The 22721-nt window shown below is 40.7% G+C and overlaps 1 protein-coding gene across 1 annotated transcript in view; it reads right to left on the minus strand.

Annotated features, from left to right (window-relative positions):
• Positions 1–22721, minus strand: part of DLG3 (discs large MAGUK scaffold protein 3) — a 3698230-nt gene that overhangs the window by 1189432 nt on the left and 2486077 nt on the right. Inside the window, exon 14 of the mRNA XM_044057417.1 lies at positions 21440–21542. Within this exon, the coding sequence (XP_043913352.1) occupies positions 21440–21542 (103 nt within the window). The remainder of the gene's footprint in view (positions 1–21439; positions 21543–22721) is intronic.

Raw genomic sequence — 22721 nt, forward strand, 5'->3', positions numbered from 1 at the left:
AAGGTGGAAATAAAGAAAGAGCGCAAATAGAAATATTTATGGAAGACTTAAGTATGCTAAGGTTAGAAGTAGATGAGGCTCAACAATTAACAGCTAAGAAAAGAGGAGATCAGATAAAAAAAGTGATGCAGAATTGATCTGCAGGAAAGTTTCTAGGAAAAGGTGGTATTCATTTGGAAGCTAGGAGTGAAGAAAGTGGTATAGATCTGGAAGGTTTTGTTTAACAGTATTTTAAAATGAGGGGAAAGTATATCCTGAAAGAAAGCAGTGGTGGCTGTAATACCTAAAGTTGGTAAAGATCCATCAAACCCACTTCACACAGGCCCATATAATTTCTAAGCAATGATTATAAAGTATTTACCTTTACAATAGCTAAATGAATGACAAAAGTGTGCTGATCTTGTTGGTGGGTCTTGATACAGAGAAAGCATTTGAGAAAGTAAGCTCAGATTTTATGAGTAGGTCAATGGAAACATTTGCATTCCCTGATACAATAATACGATTAATTAGGAGGATCTATGAGAGATATGAGGTAAAAATTAAAGTGAGAGGGTTTCTTTTTGACAAGTTGTGTCTGAACAGAGGAACCAAGCAGGGGTGTCCTCTTTCCCCTTTGTTATTTACTTCATAATTAGAGACACTGGCAAAGAGATAAGCTGATCCTTCCAACAGAATAAAGTGGTTTAGGATTACCCAATTTGAAGGATGTTTTAGAGCTATACAGCTAAGGCTCATATACATAACACAAGCAGAAAGCTATATTCAAAATGGAAAAGGATAATGATGAAACAGTGGGAGATTCAAGAAATAAGGGGATAGAGGTATTTTGGATGCAGATCCTTAAGGAGAATAGCAAAAGCCATACAGAATATTATACTATACTTATAAAGTAGCAGAAAGTATTCTAAGAACTAAGCCAACACAAGAATGGAGAAAGGATATTTTGTGGTTGGCTGACTGCTATTAGGGGTACTGAAACAGGCAAGGGGGAGATGGAATTATTGAAGAAAACATCAACAGATGGTGGAGCTGGATGACATGGAATCAGGAAGTAACTGGACAATTGCTTAGCATATAATAAACAGTAACAAGAAACACTAGTTTATTAAACTTAATGAATATTGTTCCACTGAAGTAATTAAAGTAAAAACTACATGTTTTAGAATAAGAAAGCCAAATTTACAGTTGAGGTCAAAACTATAACAAAAAAGAATGGTAAAAACCCTTTGCACTTGATCTTTAAATAATTATTTTTCCTGGTACATGAAAATGTTCCTGTAGTAGGACGGAGATTTGGCTTTACCTATGTACCATTTGCTTTTCACAAAATTACATTTTATGCCATGCATTACCTCACTTGTAGAACATGAAACATGTTCCTTCAATTTTACCATTGGTGATCACCATTTACAACATGACCACACACTTTGCACATCCCACATTTGAAGATATCCACCCTTTCCATACCAATATTGTTCTAAAGGGGACATTCAAAGATAAATGTTTACCTAAATTCATACCTCTTGAATATGAAAAAACAGGGAGTTTAGGCAACATGTTATGTAAACTGCAATCCAACATCAAAATGTGTCAACACATTGTAATGACAACTAAAATTTTCAGAAAAAAATAGAATACTTGGTAACACAATATAAAGAAAGTACAGTTGTGTACACTTACCATAAATGTAGATGTTCTAGTGTCTTCACTGTTGCAGTCATCACTGTAGGGTTCTTCCTGCTGGCAGGCAGTCCTCGGTCAGCCAGAATCCCAAAGTCTGGGTCCGGCGTCGGCTATTCAGTCATGCTCCCTGACGTCAGAGCACCAGGAGTACAAAGCTGCCAGCCGGCACCATGTTCTCCAGTTTTTCTTGCCCCAGATGTCAGGTGCCTAAAAATGAAGGCCAATAGTAAAAACCAAAAAAAAAAATAACATACCACAAACCCCATAGCCTGTAGCAAATACACCTCAGAAGAAAGGTGACGTAGGTAAGCACACCAGTGAAAGTATAAGAGGGGACAGGAGGGAGGGTAACCCAGACTGCAACAGTGAAGACACTCGAACATCTACATTTATGGTAAGTGTACACAACTGTACTATGTAGATCGTGTTTCACTGTTGCAGTCATCACTGTAGGGTTGAATCCCAAAGCTGAGATAAGGGGTGGTGGTTATAGAGAAGAAGGGGCGGCTAGAAGGCCCTGCAAGACTGCAGAAGCAAAGCCTGCCCTAGACTTAGAGTAAAGAGGGAGATTATAGTGCTTAGAGAAAGTATGCACTGAACTCCAAGTTGCAGCTTCCAAAATATCTTTGGTAGGTACTCTCCTGAGAAAGGCAGCTGAAGTAGTAGCAGCTCTGGTAGAGTGAGTCCTAATTTTCCCTGGGATTTGCTTTCTGTGATGAGAGTAACAAAATCTGATTCCATGTGCAATCCACTTAGAAATGGTCTGTTTTGAAATGGCTTTGCCTTGGGAGTTTGTTGCATAAGAATCAAATAGTTGCTCTGTTTTCCTGATATCCTTGGTTCTGCCCAGGTAAAAACGAAGTTGTCTGTGTACCTCCAAGGAATGCAAGATCCTTTTCCCCCTTATTTTGTGGATTAGTGAAAAAAGTTGGCAGGTGAATAGTTTGATTTAAAGCCACTTTGGAAACCACTTTAGGCATGAAAGTAGGATTAGTCCTTAAAGACACCCTATCTTGGAGAAAAATAATGTAAGGTTCCACAGCCATGAGTGCTTGTAACTCCGAGACTCTCCTGGCTGAAGTCAAAACCAGTAGTCTAGCTGTCTTCCATGATAAATACTTAATATCAGTTGTGGCAGCAGGCTCAAAAGGAGGCAGAGTGAGTTTTTCCAGAACATAGTTGAGGTCCCAGGCAGGTATGGGTGGTGTCCTAGGGGGCCTTAAATTCTTTGCTCCTCGTAGATATTGTTTCAGAAGTGGATGCGAAAAGAGTGGAGGGTCTGTACTGTAATGTGCAGAGATAGCTGAGGCATGAATTTTTATGAAGGAGAAGGATAAACCCTTATGTAGCATGTCTGTTAGGTAAAGCAAAATCAGAGGGATATTAGGAATGAGAGGATCCGAATCCGGAGCATGCATCCAGGTGAAAAATCTCTTCCATTTGCCTGCATAAGATTTTCTAGTGCTAGGCCGTCTGGCTTCTAAGATAACATCCATGACCTTTTTGGGAAGGGGAGGATTAATCATAGATCCTGAATTCGCCAGGCTGAGAGTTTTGACATGAGAGTGCAGAACCTGGCCCTGGTGTTGGGACAATAGATTGGGAATCTGAGGCAAAATCCAAGGTGGTTCCTGAGATAGATTCTTCAGTGTTGAGTACCAGAATTGACGAGGCCAATTTGGGGCCAGTAGAATTATCATCTTGGGCTTGTCCTGCTTGATCTTTAATAACACCCGTGGTAGAAGAGGTAGTGGTGGAAAGGCATACCCCTTGAGGTTTTTCCAACTGAATGATAGTGCATCCACTTTCCATGCTAGCTTGTGAAAAATCCTTGTGCAAAAAGTCTGTAACTGGTGGTTGAAGGGGGATGCAAATAGATCTATGTCCGGGCAGCCCCAGGCTTCTGTAATCATCTTGAATATGTGGGTGTCTAGCATCCACTCGTGTGGGTCTGTCAGGTTCCTGCTCAGGCTGTCTGCCAAAGTATTTTGTTTCCCTGGCAGGAACTGAGCTTGTAGATCCACTTTGCAATCTGGTGCTGTGTTCCATAGAGTCATGGCTAGTCTGCAAAGGGGGTAGGAATGTGAGCCCCCCTGCTTGTTTATGTACCACATAACTGTGGTGTTGTCTGTTCGTATCAGTAGTTGTCCTGGTTGTAGAAGATCCCTGAAAGCCAAGAGGGCATTCTGAACAGCTAACATCTCTTTTAAATTGATATGTAGGTGCTTCTGATCCTCTGTCCAAAAACCTTGCAGACCCTTTCCCTGCAAGTGGGTTCCCCATGCGTAATCCGAGGCATCCGTGGTTAACACTTGGCTGGCTGGAGGTAGACTGAAGGCTTTGCCTTTGTTGTGAAGACATGCCATGGTCCACCAATGGTACTTTTGTAGGCAAGGCAAGACAGCAATCTGTGTGTCTAGACTGTGGCAATGCTGGGACCATACACTTTTTAGGTACCATTGTATTTTTCTCATATGTAGTCTTGCATTTGGAATGATAAGGATGCAGGAGGCCATGTAACCCAAAGCCTGCAGGAATTTCCTTGCAGTTAGCTGAGTTATAGAAGCCAAGGTTTTGAAAGTGGAAGCCAGCTGTAGTTGTTTTTCGGATGTCAGGAATGCCACCTGGGTTGTTGTGTTTAAAAGAGCACCCAGAAAAGTTATCTGTTGTGTGGGGGTCAAATTTGACTTTTTTATGTTTACAGTGAATCCCAAGTACTTGAGAAGATTTTGAACAAATTCCAGGTGCTGGAGTAAAACATCCTTGCTGTCTGCTTGAATAAGGCAGTCGTCCAGATAAGGGTAACTTTGAATACCCTTGAGTCTGCAATAAGCTACTACTGGAGCCAGGCACTTGGTGAAGACCCTGGGCACAGTAGACAAGCCAAAGGGCAGCACAGAGAATTGGTAATATTTCGAGCCGGCCTTGAACCAGAGGTATTTTCTGCACTCCTGTCTGATAGGGATGTGTAGGTAAGCCTCCTTTAAATCCAATGTCACCATCCATGTATTTTTGCTCAACATTGACAGGAGCTGCTGCAGAGTAAGCATTTTGAACTTTGGTATCTCCAGGAAAGTATTTAAGACTGACAGATCCAGGATGGGTCTCCATGAGTTTTGCTTTCTGGGAACTAGAAAGAGCCTTGAGTAAAAGCCCTGCCCCATCTCTGATTGTGGAACCAGTTCTATGGCCCTCATAGCCATGAGGGATCCACCTGGTTTAGTGCCTCGGACCATTGGTGTTTTGGTAGATCTGGCCATCCGTTTGGTCTTGGCAAGGTATGAAAGTGGAATTTGTAACCTCTTGAAACTACATCTAGAACCCACTTGTCTTGGGTTATGTAAGTCCAATTTTGTTGAAAAAGAGAGAGTTTTCCTCCTAGAGGGGCATCCAGGAGAGAAGTTCCTAGAGCCATGCAGGGGGAGTCATTGAGCCTGTTTTCTATATGATTGAGGTCTGTCCTCTCCACCCCTGGAGGTGGAAGCACTCCATTGTCTAGGTCTGTAAGAGGTCTGTGTTTGAGGCCTCCCTCTGGTGCGTCTATATCTACCCCTCTGAGACCTGTCCGAGCTGGGAAAAGACCAATTTTTTGTTGGCCAATTTCTGCTAAATCTAGGGGGGTGAACTTGTAAGAAATCCTTAACCATTTGCATGGATTTTGCCTTATCCTCCATTTTCTTTATCACCTCTTCAGCCTTAGGCCCAAACAAAACATTATGCTGAACAGGAGCGTCCAGTAACTTTGCTTTCACTTGATCAGGTAAGTTTTGTTCCTTTAACCAAGCATGTCTTCTAATGACTGTGCCAGAGGCAGCCGCCCTGCAAGAAGCCTCCAAGGCATCAAAACCACAGTGTAAACCATGCTTCCCCACTTGTTCAGTAGCATGCATCAAATCATGTAATTCCTTATTATCTGCACATGCAGAAATGGTACCTAACTTTTGTTTCATAGCAGACAGTAGAAATTGCTGATATTTTAGCATATGAAATTGGCAATTTAAAGCCCTAATCGATAAAGTAGCAGAAGTATACACTTTTTGCCCCATCTCTCTAAAGCTCTGGAATCCTTATCTGTCGGAATAGGATTTTTAACAGAAGCAGCCTTAACCCCCTTAGGATCCTGAGAAATGGTTTCTGGATCAGCAGTAGGATTTTTGTAAAGGAACTGGTGGGAGTCAGGGACCCTGTAATATCTGTCGGGCTTAGCAGGGGCTGGAGGAAAGGAGTCAGGAGTTAAATTAGCCTCAGAAAAAGCATCATCCACAATATCCAAAATAGGAGGAATAGTCAGGGGTCTATGTTGGGGAAGAAGAAGGAAATCTTTGAGCCTTCTCTTAGATTCCGAGTACTCCTGTCCCTCCCAGTGAAAATGTTCCCTCATGTCATGTAAAGTTTCCCCAAAAGAAAAATCCTCAGGGGGAGAAGCTGATGGAATAGATTCCTCAGCATCAGAATCCTCATAAGGAGGGAAAGAATATTCCTGTTCAGAGGAAGACACTGAAGAAATAGATGCCTGATCAGAAGATTCATAATCCAACTCTTGCCTTGGCCTTTTGTCTGGAGGGGGATGTGAACCCCTAATCATGGTTAGCAAGTCCTCCGCCATTTTAAGTAACTGTTTCTGTGATTTGGGTCCCGGATCAGAAGTGGCCTGGGCTGGTGTCTTAGATTTAGAAGGAGTCTTTGTCTTTGTCCTGGGTTTTGCCTTTATCAGAAGCTGTGTAGGCCTGAAAACCCCCTCGGACGCCGGTACCTGCACAGCGGCTCCGGACCCATCCGAGGGAGCATTGTCCGAAGGTCCTGCAGCTGGAGTGCTCAAAGGCCTAGTTGGCTCCTCGTGGGAGTCCGTTTCGGCTATCGGTTCTGAAATGGCCGATGACAGGGGCTGCGAAAGCGCCTCACTGACGACGGCCGAACATGAAGCTGGCTCTGGTTGTGTAACGTCGTCTGATTTGGACCTCAGAGGCCTGTCCTTATCCTTGCGTCGTTTGTGAACTCCGGTAGTCGGAAGCGTGTCCGACGACATTTTATAATTAAATCGCCTACCAAAGTAGTGAAAAGCAAAATCGTACCTCCGCTTAATCGTACGTTGGTTAAATCTAGCACAAAACCGACAACTACCTACGTCGTGGTCAGGGCCCAAACAAGGAATACAGTAAGAATGGAAATCCTTATGAGGTATTTGCTTCCCACAAGAAATGCGATTATTAACTTTTTCTGACATCGGACTGGAGCAAGAAAAAAGTTTCCCCAATGGGGTACTTAGCTTTGAGAAGAAGAAGTAAGTCTTCGGACTGAAGCACGAAAAAATATCAGGAGTCAGCTGACCGGCACTTGCGAACTGCTTTCACCGCATGGCAAGAAAGACTGAAGAACATGGCGTCAGCTGGCAGCTTTGTACTCCTGGCGCTCTGACGTCAGGGAACATGACTGAACAGCCGACGCTGGACCCAGACTTTGGGATTCTGGCCGACCGAGGACTGCCTGCCGGCAGGAAGAACCCTACAGTGATGACTGCAACAGTGAAACACAATGAACATCTCATTCATACCCTTAATACTACCAAAATTACTCTTTCTAATAAATCCATCCTCTACTACCTCAACATTAACAACAAAAACTTTATTTCTGTACTCCTGTACCAAATTTTCAGAATAACCCCTCTATTTAAGTCTAACTTCCATTTCATGCAACAAATATGGGAGTGCTTCAACACCTGTGGTATTAATGTTAAGCCTTGTCAATTCTCCTAAATGCAATGACTAGATCAAATGTGGGGGATGTGCACTAGTAACTTGTAAAAAATTATTTGTTGAAGTATCCTTCCAAAATAATTTGTATGTAACCAATAAACCACTATTTCCCATCAGCTGTATGTCCAAATAATTTGCAGACCTATCTGAAACTGCAAAGTCAAATTCAATACTCCATTCATTAGTATTACAAAAATTCAGAAAATCTACTTCTAATGCATTCCCTTTATACAAAAAAGCAAATCATCTATACATCTCACACACTGCACGTGAAGAAATTAGACATTGTTATTTGTGCTAGCATGTCCAGCTGAGTTCGTGTACATAATGTCAGATTAACCTGTGTATTATATGCCAGCATGACTAGCTATGACATTGTAAATAAGTTCTTATATGTTGATTTATAATCTGTTTGTACAGAATGTTTTAAAGACTTGAACACTGTCCTTTTACATTTCTAACTATGCATATTTGTGAAGAAAGATTCTAAAGGCAAACTGTCTCAGATTCAGATGATCTGCAGATGATGTCACTGGAATGTTGACAGTTGCTATGTGTTACTGTCAGAAGCTGAAAGACAGGAAGGAACTTTAGTAAACAGATGGTTGATTTTCAAAATATGAAATGAAAATTAGAACTGGAATCTACAAAAGAGCCTGCTGAAGACAGTTAGTAGTCAGTTTTCAGTTGCAGTTAACAGCCATATGTGGGTTGTTCACAGATACAATGTGCAGTGGATAATCAAAAGGACTCACCAAGAACTGTAAGTCTGCCTTTGCTCTGTTGTAATAATTTAGTTTAGATCATGGACAGTGTTAATTAGGAAATTATAACTAATCAGTTAGATCAGAGTTTCTCTAAATGCTGGACTTCTATCCTTCAGCATTGATTTCATTTTCCTTGTGATTGAGTTCTGTTTGTTTATTGGAAATTACTGTTTTATATTCTTAATCATTTTCCTCAATATTAAATACTTTTTTCTAACTTATATTGTGGCTGGTCAATCAGTACTTTCTTTAGTGATTTGAGAATTTGAGAGTGCTTATACTTGCCTTGATAATTTCCCGGGCCACTCCGAAAGCCTGGCAGCTTAGGTCATTTATTATTATTTGTTTTAATATCTAATTTTCATAATTGGACAACCCTTTAAAAGGGCATGAAGACTCCCTGATTGGTGGTAGAATTACCATATTATTTTGGGGAAAGGACACAGCTGGAAATCTGTGTCAGGCTTTCCCAGATTTGTTTTGATGTGTGAGATTTAAATGTGCATGTATCACAGGTCTTAAACTGGGACACACTGCTCTGAATTGTGTAACAAGGAGTTATGTTTGGGGTGGACAGAAGTATACAGTCCAGTTCCGGATTGTAGAGTGTGTTCCTTTTAAGGGAAAATTGTGGAATATTACTCCTGTTTAAGTGACGGTCTCACACTGGAGTCAGTAGTGAGGATTGAAGCTCCTTAGTTACTGACCCAGGATAGTGGGAGATGTCACATTATTTGGTGGCTTTTCAGTTGGACATTAACTGTACATCACACTGCACATCAATGTTAACCATAAAAGTATGTGCAACCATAAATGTCCTTTGAAAATTTGCCATATAAATATTAGAACATGTTGGTGTATAAGAAACACCCATTGCTGTACCTTTATTTGAATAAACCATGTCATGCACTTAAAAATGACACAACCAAAATCATAACAATGCTAAAATGTAACAGGAAAAATTCTCTCAAATAATGCAAAACCACCTTAATGCCATGATTATGCTGTACAGAAGTATTCAAACTCTTTACATCCAGGATAAGCCAATAATAATCCTCTTGCTAAACAATATTGTTAAATCTAACAAAAACCTCTGAAGTGCTCTTTACATAAGAAATAGTCTTAACAACAAAATTCTTTTTTTTTAAACAAGAAACATCTTTATTAAATTATCACTTATGACACAGGTAATCATATATTTATATAAAGGAAAAACCATATTGACGTAATCCTAGCTGAAAGCATTACACATCACAAACCATATTGACATAATTTTAGTTGCAAACATTGTACATCACCAATTACATCTTTACAATGGGCCCCAACTTGACATTCATACAGCATGCATCAAGAGCCTTCAGGAAAGCTCCTGTTTATCTCTCTGATGATCCTCCACGTCAGGAACCCTTTGGTTGTTTTCTTGCAGGCCTCCTCGGTATATACCACAATGAATTAAATTAGTACGTTATTAGCCAGCTAATACTGGATGATTCCTGATTAAGACTATGGGAACTTCCCATTCAGAAGGCATACTTAAAGGCACATACACATTTTGTAAAACCAATATGTTACAGCATGTACACTGTGATGTATGACACACCAGCTATAGCAACATCACTCACATTGATTACTGTAATGTACATGCAACTTGCCCCAGCAGCTGTATCAGTAATACCTCATACAGTACTTGCCCCAGCAGCTGTGTCAGTAATACCTCATACAGTTACTTTGATGCATCCAACATGAGATACACCCTATAACTGACAGTTAAAACAGTAAGCTATCAGTATAAAGCATTACAATGATATAATATAGTTTAATATATTACAAATCAAGTACAGAATACATCATATAGAGTTTAAATCATACTGTCCCATTTTCTGAATCTTCCAATAATGTATGTGCAAGATTACATGTTGAGATCAGTACAGAGATAGAAGTCATCACTTGTTTGCAAAAAGATGAGGACTAGCTCAGGTGTCAACTATCCCAGAACATTTTAGCTGTAGAGTTACCACATAAAGTGATTCAGATTCATTCATGTTAGATAATCCTCATTAACTTTGTATGGCTGTATTAGAAGTTCTCTAACATCCATGCTGGACTGTTATCTTCATGCTTATTTTTAAATACACAAGACAGTCCTATGGTCAGTACTATCTGTAGGTTATGGACTGTTGTTTTGTGTGTCTTGTATCACCTCTGCAAATGATGATGGCTAACCATCATGACAGTTTTTTTACTGGTGTTTTGTGATAAAGTCTGATAAACCATGTAAATACACCATGCACTGCACCACACAGATAAAGACATAGCTTGCACTGTTGTGTGGTGCTTCCAGATGTGTGTTTAAACATGATATTTAGGTATATGCTATCTGCTACCAGTTTTCACTGCTAACCTGTAATGGGCTTTGCATCCATGTTGGGAGCTCGCTGATCTCCATTGTCCTACTAGTCACTGCTTTCACTTTCAGCCCTGAGCAAAGGTTGTTGAGGTGCTGGTGGCTCACGAAGGACAGGATATCTGCGTACATCCTGGGTAGTTACCTTCTGGCAGTCATGTTGTACAGCATGGCACACACAACAGAAAAGCTTATTAAACTTGTCAAGCCTGTATTGTAGTGCTGCTCCTTATTTATCAGGACATCCAAAGCATCTTAGGATGCCCAGGTATGTGTTCCAGAGCAGAGTGGGCCTGTAAATGATAGACATTATAATGAAGTTCTGTTGATATATGAGACTGCTGCACTTACACTATCAGATAAGGCTTAAGGGAATGTCTTATATTCCCTGCAAAATATGACATTCTTTCTAACCAGAGGAGTTTGCTGTTAAGCAAGAATCAGTGGAGGGCAGATGTGCTATATGTCAGATGCAGAGCAGTGCACATTGCCTTTGGACAGATTAGACAATTTTCACTAATCAAGTCCCAAGACACTGGTTATTTATTTAATTTTTTTTTATCAAAAATATCTTTATTAAATGATCACATATGATATAGGCAAGCTTACTTTTATATAAATGAAAACACAACCATCCTGACACAATTCAAGTTGCAAACATTATACATTACAAACCATGTTAGCGCAATTGTAGTTGCAAGCAAACATTATGCATCACTTATAATCTAGCCAGTCATTGTCAGTCAAACATTACATAGCTCATTCAAATCCTGCCTTCTTTGAAACCTTATTCCTCCTCTGCATGTACTGTTCCCACAATTTCCATTTTTCCTATGTAATTTGCTCCTACCCTTTTCTAAAGACCCAAATTCTAGTTCTGTTATCTCTGTTACTATATTCACTACTTCTAGTAAAGTTGTTTTAAACTTTGATTTCCATTTTCTACCAACTGCTTTTTTGTCAGCCATCATAATTAGACTCAGCAAGGCCTTACTATGTCTAGACAATTCTAATTTTGTATCATAGCTCAAAAAATAATTTCCTTAGTTACAACAATTTACTTACCTAGTATCTCTGACAGAGAAGTCTGCAGGGAATCCTTCACATCTGCCACCTCATTACACTCCCAGAAAATATGTTCCCAGTTGCCTCTTTCTTCCCCATCACACTTCCAACATTTCCTGTCTACCTGAGGAAAAATTTTCTTGAGTCTACTTGGGGTATAAAAATATGTAAGTAAACACCTCAAGCAAAGATCCTATATTTTCTAGACTTTGTTGCACATTTGGGAGACATACACATATCCCCCCATTGTTTCTTTGTGAATTGCTTATCCAGTCTCTCTTCCCAATCCTTTCTAATCTCCTCTGATTGATTCTTATAGTTATCATGCAATATTTATATGCTGCGCTAATTATTAATTTTTTAATAGCAGCTTCTATTGTAGATTTTATTAAAAACTCTACCAGTGCTGGTCTTTCCTTATCCTTAGCTGCCAAACTAGAATAATTTTTAATCCATACTCCTAAGTACTTCAGTTTATCATGTCTCCATAACTATAGATATTGCTGAACGAATTTGTGTGGGGGTACACAATTTACAGCTACTGCCTTTATTTTAGTTTCATTAATTTTGTATCCCGAAAAAAATTGAAACTGTCTTAAAATGTTCCACAACACTGAAATATCCTTTTCTGGTTTTGTCAGGTATAAAATACTATCATCTGCAAATATAGCCAGCTTTTCTTAACTACCATACCAATTATATCCTTGGATTTCTGAGTCCCTTATTTTCTTTGCCAATGGTTCTAAATATAATGCAAATAACAAAGGGCAGAGATCACACCCCTGCCTAATGACACTGGATATTAAGTAGTGCTGTTGACAGAGTATATTGGTCATTGAGCATGCCTTTACATATTGTAAACTTGTTGAACTGGAGATCATGCAAGTACTGTGCAGAAAAAAATGTTCACAGTACATAGTATTAAATGTTTTCATTTTCAAGTTTGCATGATCTCAGGCACGATATATATTATATATATATATGTATATATATATATATATATATATATATATAATATATATAAATAACGGGGGGGTTAACCCCTTCCTGCTGAAATGCTTGCTCTTGTGGTTTTCTATTTTTGCACTGCTGTTTAGAACAATGTGTGTGTGGCTATGCAGTGGGGAAGGAAGGGAGGGATTCTGATGCATGTGGTTGCTTGGTGGCTGGTCTGTGAGAGGGACTTTTGATGTTTGTGGTCATTTGTTGAGGGGGATAAGAGTTCTTGGGAACTGATATGGATTCCCTCAATAAGATCTCCTGGTTGCACTGAAGCCAAGCACAGTGCCAACACACCAAACACATTTATGATGAAGCCATCTGTTTTTCAGACCTCCTTGCAGTTCTAAAAATGGTATCCATTCCTATTGTTGTAGATATTCTTGTAAGGACTGGATGGAGCCTTAATAGCAGCATGCTTGTAATTAGTGGTACTTGGGACGAAATGAAAAAAAAATGTCATAAAAGCCATGGTGATGGTTGTCATTAATATCAGCACAGATGTTTGCTGCTGTCTTTAACAATCTCTTAAAGCTAATTAGTCACTTGGGGACTTCCAAGATGGCTGCATACTGATCAACAGCTTAATTTCAACTCTTTCAATAAGAAAACAGAAAATTAATGAAATAATTGCCATTGAAACTGTTATTTGGGTAAAATTCAGTTATTTGGTTAGTTAAATACACTGCCTGGATGCCAGAAAAAATAAAAAAAATAGAGAACCTGAAAGAAAATCAACCAGAAAAAGTGAAAAGAAAACACTGGCTGGGAAGGATTTTGCAGCTGTTCAGCAAAAAGCACTTCAGATTTCATCTTTGGTTGAAGAAATGGCTTCCAGTAATTTAGAGGGAAAAATAAATCAAATGTACACAGAGGTAATTACAATATATGAAAGTCTGAATGAATACATCAACTCAAATAACAAAAGATTGGAAACAGAAGCTTTAACTAGCTATTCAGGTGATCTGATATAACTGCAAAAATCAGAGGGTGAAATGAAGAAAAGGCTGGTAGAGTATGAAATTTCTCAAGAAGAACAGAGCGCACAGAGAAGGAATGTAGGACTGGGAAATACCTGAAGCTCATTGCTGGAAAGGTTAAAAGACTATAAATCTAAATCTATATCTATATCTCTCTCTGTGTCTCTCTCTGTATATGTATATGTATGTATGTATGTATATGTATATATATATATATATATATATATATATATATATATATATATATATGTGTGTGTGTGTGTGTGTGTCTGTGTATATGTGTATATATATATATATATATATATATATATATATATATATAAACATACATATATATTGAGGTGTAGACACACACACACACACACACACACACACACACACACACACACACACACATAGTACATATCGCTTATATAGAAATAGTACAGCTCCAACATTACCTCCCTCTCACCCCCAGCGACACCACAGGAAATACCATCTAATATAATGCCACCAACTATCAGCAGGGAGCTGGTCTTGGATGCACTTTCTAAGGCTAAGAACACAGCTTTCATGGGCCTCAATAATATCCCAGAATGTGTCTAAACAACCTCAGGGATTTATGCCTCATTTAATTCCATGAGTTTGTTTACAATACCTGAGGTGGGTATTGTATCAAATGCCTTAGCTAGGTCAAGGTACGCAGTATGCACCAGTTTGCCCTCATCCTCTGCCTTGGTGACCTTTACAAACAAGTCCACCAGGTTCAGTAGGCATGACCTGCCTTTGACAAAAACAAACTGGGTTGGTTCTAGTGCCCAAAAGTTTTCTTTGTCATTGGTAATCATTTCCATGATAATTCTTCTGATGCTTTTGCATATGAGAGTAGTCAGAGGTCTGTACTTCTCAAGAACCATTGGGATACCACTTCTGTTAATTTTAAAATCCAAGAGAATTTTTCTCTTCATTTCCCTTTTAGAAATATACAACACAGTATGAGATTTTATTATATCTGCTGCCCCCATGCTTCTTTGAACTTACAATGCATATGACGGTGACAATAATGCACTTATCTTACCACGGTATCAGCAATTATTCCTGGCAGGCCTGCTAAACAGTACCTTTACCTGTACATTTATTTGTTTCTTTACCTGTACATTTTTTCATGTTCATGTTCATACTAATTTTCATTATGATGTGTTTTTTTTTATGTTGTAGAGCTAACTCCACTTAGTCCATAGAGATGGCTAATGCTGGCCAAATACACATCAGCATATATTTATATGTAAATATTTCACAGGCTTTATTGTTATATGTGCACGTCTTGCTCTGTATCCTATCACATGAACGCTTCCTTTTTGCAGATTGTTAAAACTCCATACATTCTAAGGTAGCAAACTTGCCTTTGATGCAGAAGGCTGTGGGCTCTATTCTCACACCAAGCAGTTGGATTAATTTTCTAATACTGACACTATAGTGCAGCCTAAGGGGGATGCTGCACTCCAAAGTCTGCTGTCTCTTGGACAAATGTTAAAAAAGCTCCCAATTGCTTGAGTTCGTGGTAGCTCAGGTACATGCAGAAGTTTCCAGTGTCCTGGCCATATTTACCCTAGTCAGTATAAATATCACTTTAGGGCTCCTCTGAAAAAAGGCTATTGGCCTAGTGAGACTAACCCAGCCAACAAAGTGTAAATAAATGAAAACCATGAATCTGACTCCTTACTACGTAAGGAAAGTGTTGCAAAACACCACTGTATTCCTAAATCCCACTCAAAATGTGATGACCTTAACAAAATTGTATCGGCAGAGTACTATCAGCTAAGGATTTACCATGAGGTTATCTACAAAGTGAGAAGTGTTTTATTTTATTTCTTTTGTAAATGTGAACAATTATGCAGATTATATTTTCCCAGTGTAAAAAAGCAAAAATGAAATAGTAGATGAAATCCTTTTAGCACAAAATGTCTAAAAAATGAGTTTCATTTAATTTCTAGATGTCCTGTTGTTATTTTTATATTGTACATACAACTGAAACACATCTGCCATTTTAACAAAAAAAAAATGAGCAAATTTAAAAATGAAATCTTACACTAGGGCAGTACAAATACCTACAAACATGAAACAATTTAGTTATAAAACTCTTACATTTTATTAATTAAAGAAAGAAAAATTAGTTTTCAGCAAAATATATTTCATGTAAGCATTTTGTATGCACAACACAAATATCTGTGTGTATGTAGGAATACATGTGTGTCTATATATATCATATATGTATATATTTGTGTGTGTGTGTGTATGCGAACAGATGAAAAAAATAGTTGTGTAAAATCTTACCATAACCATAGATATCCTTCTCTTCCATGTTGCAGTATTCCAAACCCTTGGGTTATCCTCTGCTAGCTACCTGAACGTCCAGCCAGCATACAAAAGCTTCTAGTCACTGCTAGGTATGTGGGACGTTTGACGTTGGCCGAGGGAGCATGGGCCATAAAAGTGACATCTGCACGTATCTTTCCTCGGAAATGAACGCCCCAGTCAGACTCCAGTCCCAGGACAGCTATATAAGTCCTGTGTCATCCAAGAAGGAATAATTTTAATTGAAATGGAGGGTAGGAGGGAGGGAATGAATACTGTTACATGGAAGAGAAGGACATCTCTGGTTATGGTAAGATTTTACACAACTATTTTATGTCCTTCTGTTCCCATGTTGCAGCATTCCAAACCCTTGGGTGAGTGCCAAAGCTCAAAGGGAAGAAGGGGGGAGGGGTGGCATGGAACTGTTTTTTATGAAACCATGTAGAATTGCCCTAGCAGGTCCTGCTCCAGATCTGGAGATATGATCCAGTCTGTAATGCTTAGTGAAGGTATGGACAGATGTCCATGTAGCTGCGTGTAGAATGGAAGCAGTATCCAGTCCTTTAAAGAAGGCTCCAGATGAAGCCATGGCTCTAGTAGAGTGGGCCTTAATTTTTGAATTTTGATGTTTTCCATGGTAGGTGTAGCAACAGGATATTGCCCTGCAAACCCAATCAGAAATTTCCTGTTTTGTCACCGCTTTTCCCAGAGCCCTGGGGTGAAAGGAGACAAATAATTGCTCTGATTTCCTAATGGACTTGGTCTTGTCAAGGTAAAATCTAAGCTGTCTGTGAACATCAAGGGAATACAAGACTCCCTCACTGTCATTCTGGGGATGTGGGAGAAAGCTGGGCAGGTGAATGCCTTGGTTTAAGGACAGCTCATTGACCACCTTGGGCATGAAGGAGGGCCTGATCCTCAGGGTCACTCTTTGTAGAAGAGGAGAAAGTCAGCAGTTGCCATGAGGGCCTGGAGCTCTGACACTCTTCTGGCTGATGTCAGGGCCATCAGGAGTACAGTCTTCCAAGTACAGTGTTTTAGGGATGCTTTAGATGCTGGTTCAAAGGGTACCACCATGAGCTTCTCTAAAATGTAGCTCAGGTCCTATGGAGGTGGAACTGGCTTCCTGGGGGGCCTGAGATGCAGTACTCCCTTGAGGAATAACTTTGCAGGAAGATGGGATGCAAGAGGAGGGTCAAGAGGCAGACAAGCTGAAATAGCAGCAAGGTAGGCCTTAACAGAGGAATATGACAGCCCTGCTTGCAATATTTCACACAGACAGGACCGCATTAAGGGGACCTCATCTTCCAGTGGGTCCAGCTGTCTTTGTAGACACCACATGGAGAATCTTCCCCATTTAGACAAAAAAGACCGCCTAGTATTAGGTTTCCTGTCCTCCTGCAGGTCTGTTAGCACATCCTCAGTGTAAAGGTGTCTGTAAAGGATCAAGATTTTATCACCCACAGAGTTAGGTTCAGAAATTCCAGGTGGGGATGGATGGGATCCCTTGTCCTGTGTGACAAGGTCCACTCTGTGAGGTAACTTGTAACAATTGCCCCTGGCTCAATGCAGACAGAGGGGGAACCAATGCTGTCTTGGCCAAAAGGGAGTCACCAACAAGATTTTTGGTTTATCCTCCTGGATTTTCAGTAGGACGTTTTGATGAAGTAGGAAGGGGGGAATGCATAGAGAAACATCTCCTTCCAAGAGATTGAAAATGTGTCCATTGCCCTCACTAGGGGACTGGGTAGCCTGGTGCAAAATATTGGTAGTTGTCTGTTCAGAGGGGAGGGAAACAGATATACTTGTGGTGTACCCCACTTGTGGACAGTGTCCAGGAACACATCCCTGTGAAGCACCCATTCATGGGATTGTGACATGGACTTGCTCAGACTGTCTGCCTGAATGTTCTGTGCTGAAGGGATATAAACTGTCTGCAGAGAGACTCCCTATTGGGCCACCAGTTCCCAGGCTTGGAGTGCAAGTCTGCATAGCAAGTAGGACTTTGCCCCCCCCCCCCAATTGTTCACATACCACCGAACTGTAGTGTTGTCTGTGAACAATTTCAGGGGTCCTTGTTTTAAGATATGTAGAATAGCTCTCAAGGCAAATAAGATTGCTCTCATTTCCCTAATGTTGATGTGCTCCTGCCTGAAGGTGTCTGACCAGGTACCCTGCACCCTCAGGCTGCCTAAAGCAGCTCTCCAGCCCAGATCTGAGGCATCTGTGTACATCTTCTGAACTGGGAGAAGGGGTTGTAAGAAGAGTCCTCAGTTGAGTGTGATTTGCTCCAACCACCAGAGGATCTCCTTCTGCAGGCAGGGAAGGAAGGAAATGTTGAAGTCCAAGGGGTGTAAATGTTGGGTCCATGTTGACCTCAGGTACCATTACAATTATCTCATGTGGAGTCTTGCTAATGGCAGCATTGGGATAGTGGAAGCCATATGACCCAGTAATCTGAGATATTGTCTGTCTGTCATAGCAGTGGCCTGGAGGAAAGAGGTTGGAGCACAGTGTTTTCGAATGAACTGGGATTTGGTGGGGTGGAAAGAATGCTCTCATGACATCTGTCCTTATTCTGCACCCCAGGAAAACTTGGCCCTGGGAGGAATTCAGGTTGGACTTGGGGTAATTGATGTTGAATACCAGTGCCTGCAGGACTGAGATAACTTTGTGTAGTTGGTAGTGTAGGGATCTAGAACATTCTGCCTGTATCAGGAGGTCATGCAGGTATGGAAATATTTGAATTCCTTGGACCCTGCAATAAGCAATAACGGGAGCCAGACACTTGGTGAATACCCTTGAAGCTGCAGACAGTTTGAAAGGCAAGGCAGAGAACTGAAAATGTGAGGAACCCACAGAAAAATTTAAGTACTTCCTGTAGTTGGGCCTTATCTGGATGTGTAGGTAGGCATCCTTTATGTCCAAAGTGGCTAGAAAACCCTGAGGCATTACCAAGGGAAAGAGGGTCTGTACAGTAAGCATACAGAAGGTGGGTACTTGTAAGAAAAGGTTGAGGTGGGAGAGATCTAGGATAGGTCTCCATGATCCATCTTTCCTTGGTACTAGGAAGAGTCTGGAATAAAAGCCCTTATCTTGTTCTGCCAGGGGAACAGGTTGTATGGTTCCTTGAGAAAGGAGGTTGTCTATGACTGGCTGAAACAGGGGAAGCTGGTCTTTGGGTGGCTGTGGGATGCCTCTCCAGGGAGGGATGATCCAGGTCATGAAATAACCCTTTTCTATAATGGACAAGAATCATTTGTCTGAGGTAATGCTTTGCCAAACTGGAAGGCAGTGAGAGAGACTTAGGGACAGGGGAATGAAGCTTGGAGATGTGGACAGCAAAGGCAAGTAGTCACAGACTACTTGTCCTGTCTTGAAACTGAGGCTTCTGGGCAGGAGTTTGAGTAGGCTTGGAAAGGGGTCTGTTGCTTCCTGGTGCTCTTTCTGCTCCTAGAATGGGAAGGTTGGAGCACAGTGTTTTCGAATGAACTGGGTTTTAGTGGGTGGATCCTATGAAATTTGGGGATAGGGGAGATGAACAAGTGTTTGAGGTCCTGGAGTTCTTTCCCCTTTTGCTGAAGGGTCTTGAATAGCTCAGCTACTTTAGCTCCAAAAAAGGGCAGAGTTATCCAGGGGAGCATCCAAGAGTTTGGACCTAATATCATTAGGTAAGGGCTGTAATCTTAACCATGAGTATCTTCTAAGGACTGAGGCAGAGGCTGCTGCTGATCTGGCAGAGGCTTCTGCAGCATCATAGCTGCATCTAATTGAATATCTTGTGACTTGAGAAGACAATGAGATGAGGCTAGATATTTGAGCCTTGGCAGGTGAGTCAGGGAGGTCTGCTAAAAGCCTAATGACCTAAGCCAAAAGGGCCAGACCATACTTGGACATATGTGCCTGGTAATTTACTGCCCCAAAGGCCAAGGTAACGGAAATGTAAACTTCTTTGCCAATGTGCTCCACTGTCTTACTGTCCTAGTCTGTGGGAAGGACAGAGGTGGAGGGAATCAGTCTGGATGGTTTATCTGCAGAGACTGAGACAGTGCCAGGGTCTGCAGCAAGGCATTTAATCAGGAATTTAGCCCCTTCAGGGACTTTACGGACTCTGTCAGTCCTTCAAGGGGCAGGTGGTTGGGAATCTGGATTCACAGAGGCTGCATTGAAAGCATCCTAGAAGGCTGGTAAAACTGGAGGAATGGCAGAAGGAGCAGGAATGTCCATCTGCAAGAGCTCATAGTATCTAGTATATTTTTTGGACCTCTGACATTTCAGAGGAATCACACTTAAAATATTCTCTCATTTCTGAGATGGTCTCAGCAAAGGTGAGGTCCTCTCTTGGGGAGTCTGTCTCAAAAGAGTCCTCCTCTGGGGAAGCATACCCAAGAGGGGAGGGCATCTGTGACACATAGGAAAGAGAACACTCTTAAGAGGAGCCTGAGGAATCCTCAGCTTCAGGTTGGACAGTGTTATCAACCTGAGGCCTGGGACTAAGGAGAGGTGGGGGAGCCAGTGAAGAAGCAGGCATAGCAGTCCTTAGGCCCATAAAAGCAATTTTGCTTCTTTTTCAGGGAAGACCTAGAAGGCATAGGGGCTAAAGCAAGTCTAGATTCTGTTTACTCTGAAGCAGTAGAAGAGCCTGTCTGGACGGCTCTAATGAGCCTAGGTTCCCCTCACTGTCAGTGGCTGATATTTGCAAGACCTCCACTGATGTGCTTTCCGCCCTAGGTTCTGCGGCCTCCTGAACACTACAGCTATACCTATCTCAGCAGATTCCAAATGTTCCTCTTTTAATTTGAAAATCCAATGGCAGGGACAGCAGGAAGAGCTGCCGTTCAACTGGTGACAGAGAGGTTCTGAGGAAAGGTACATGCAGATGCCAATTTTATGGCCCATGCTCCCTCAGCCAACATCAAATGTCGAATGTACCTAGCAGTGACTAGAAGCCTTTGTATACTGGCCGGATGTTTGGGTAGCTAGCAGAGGATAACCCAAGGGTTTGAAATACTGCAACATGAGAACAGAAGGACATTATTCAGTGATCTGTGCATACCCTGCATACCAAAGCCACTACTGCATACCATATTGGCATATATTTCTAGAACAAAGGAATATACTCCTCAACCTGTGAGTACTGGAAGTTTATGATCTTGTCACACAAAATCATAACAGATGGCCAGAATGAAGAATGCATTCTTTTTGTACAATGTATTTGCAAATAATAGATTCAACAGTATTATACTAAGAAAAAATCCACACACTTATTTTAATAATGTGCTTCCGACACTCATAAATAGTTCTAACTGTGGAAAAATATCAGTAAACCTTCTACAAGCAAGGGCGAATTTGATAAAAAAAATAACATCACTCAGCAAAAGTCACGCAGCTATGTACAGAATGGACAGTTTCTAAAGGCGAGTTTGCACTTAAATGAATTAAACTGTACCTTACCTTCAGGCTGATACTGTGCCACAATTGTGACGGTCTGCCCTGCTCGCTTCAGTGCTGCTGCTGCCTGCTCATGTGTCGCACTTCGAAGATTAACTCCATTCACCTATATGAATACAAAGAAAAATTCAGTGAAACCTAACAAATTAAGTTTATTAACAACAAGGTGTTAACAGCAGCTGATTAATCTCCATTGCACTCCAAGCAAGGATCCTAAAAAGACAACCAACAGAGGATTTGTCCTACACATGGATTTTAAAGTAATCAGTTTTTAGAGCTCTCAGTTTCAGTGTAGCACTAAATATTTCAGTTGAAAAATGGTACTCACTGCTCTGAGTATATATGCATTCCACTCCATTCTTTTAACATTCTCACTCAGTTAAGAATAAAAAAAAAAAAAGACACAAGCTGTTTGGTGAAAAAATAGGCACTTCTGTTAGATAAAATTTTCACAGAAAGTAATCATTAATGGGTAATGTGGCATTTACAGAAAGTAAAGGAAGACATATATAATATAGTTCAAATTATTGCTACATTTCCATCCCTAGCCACAAAACCCAGAGGGCAGGCATAGTACAGCTGCTTAAGTAAACTTATCATAAGAGTAGATGTTTGAACAATCACTGCTGCAGTACACAAGCTATATGGATTATATCCTTTATACAACAGCTGGCCAGCTTCCAAAGCTTCAGGGCACCTGCCAAGTCCCCGAATCATTAGTTTGCTTGAGCTGACTAAAAAGCCAGGTTTGGGTGCCAAGCCCTTCAGAGCTTTCATGTCAACTGAAAGAGGGAGGGTAAGGCCTGACAGGCATTGCTGGGAACAGAAAAAGTACTAAAGCACAAAAAACAATGGGGATGGAGGGAGTGACTGCTGCAGGAGTGATAATTCGAACATCTACTGTTGTGGTAAGTTTACTAACACAACTGTCCTACATTCTTCATAAAGACCACTTCTGCCTAAGCCTAAGCAATATGGGTAGATTACCATAGCTTATAACATCTGGGAGGTGGAAGGGGAAAGGTTCCAGAACCCCTGGAGAATGGTCCTAGTAAAGCCTGTCCTACACTTCGAGAAGGAATAAAGTTTATGGTGCTTTGTAAAAGTTAGCACCGAAGAACAAGTTGCTGCTTCTAGAATACTTCTGTAGTCTGACCCTTTCCAAAAAGACACTGATGAAGACAAGGCCCTGGTAAAGTGAGCTTTACCCCTGCCTGGAATAATTTTATTATGATGGGCATAATAAAAGGTATTAGCCTGAAACAACCATTTTGTAAATAGTCTG

Source organism: Protopterus annectens, chromosome 15.part0, assembly GCF_019279795.1.
Source record: "Protopterus annectens isolate FY-2018-M chromosome 15.part0, PAN1.0, whole genome shotgun sequence".
Lineage (NCBI taxonomy): Eukaryota > Metazoa > Chordata > Ceratodontiformes > Protopteridae > Protopterus > Protopterus annectens.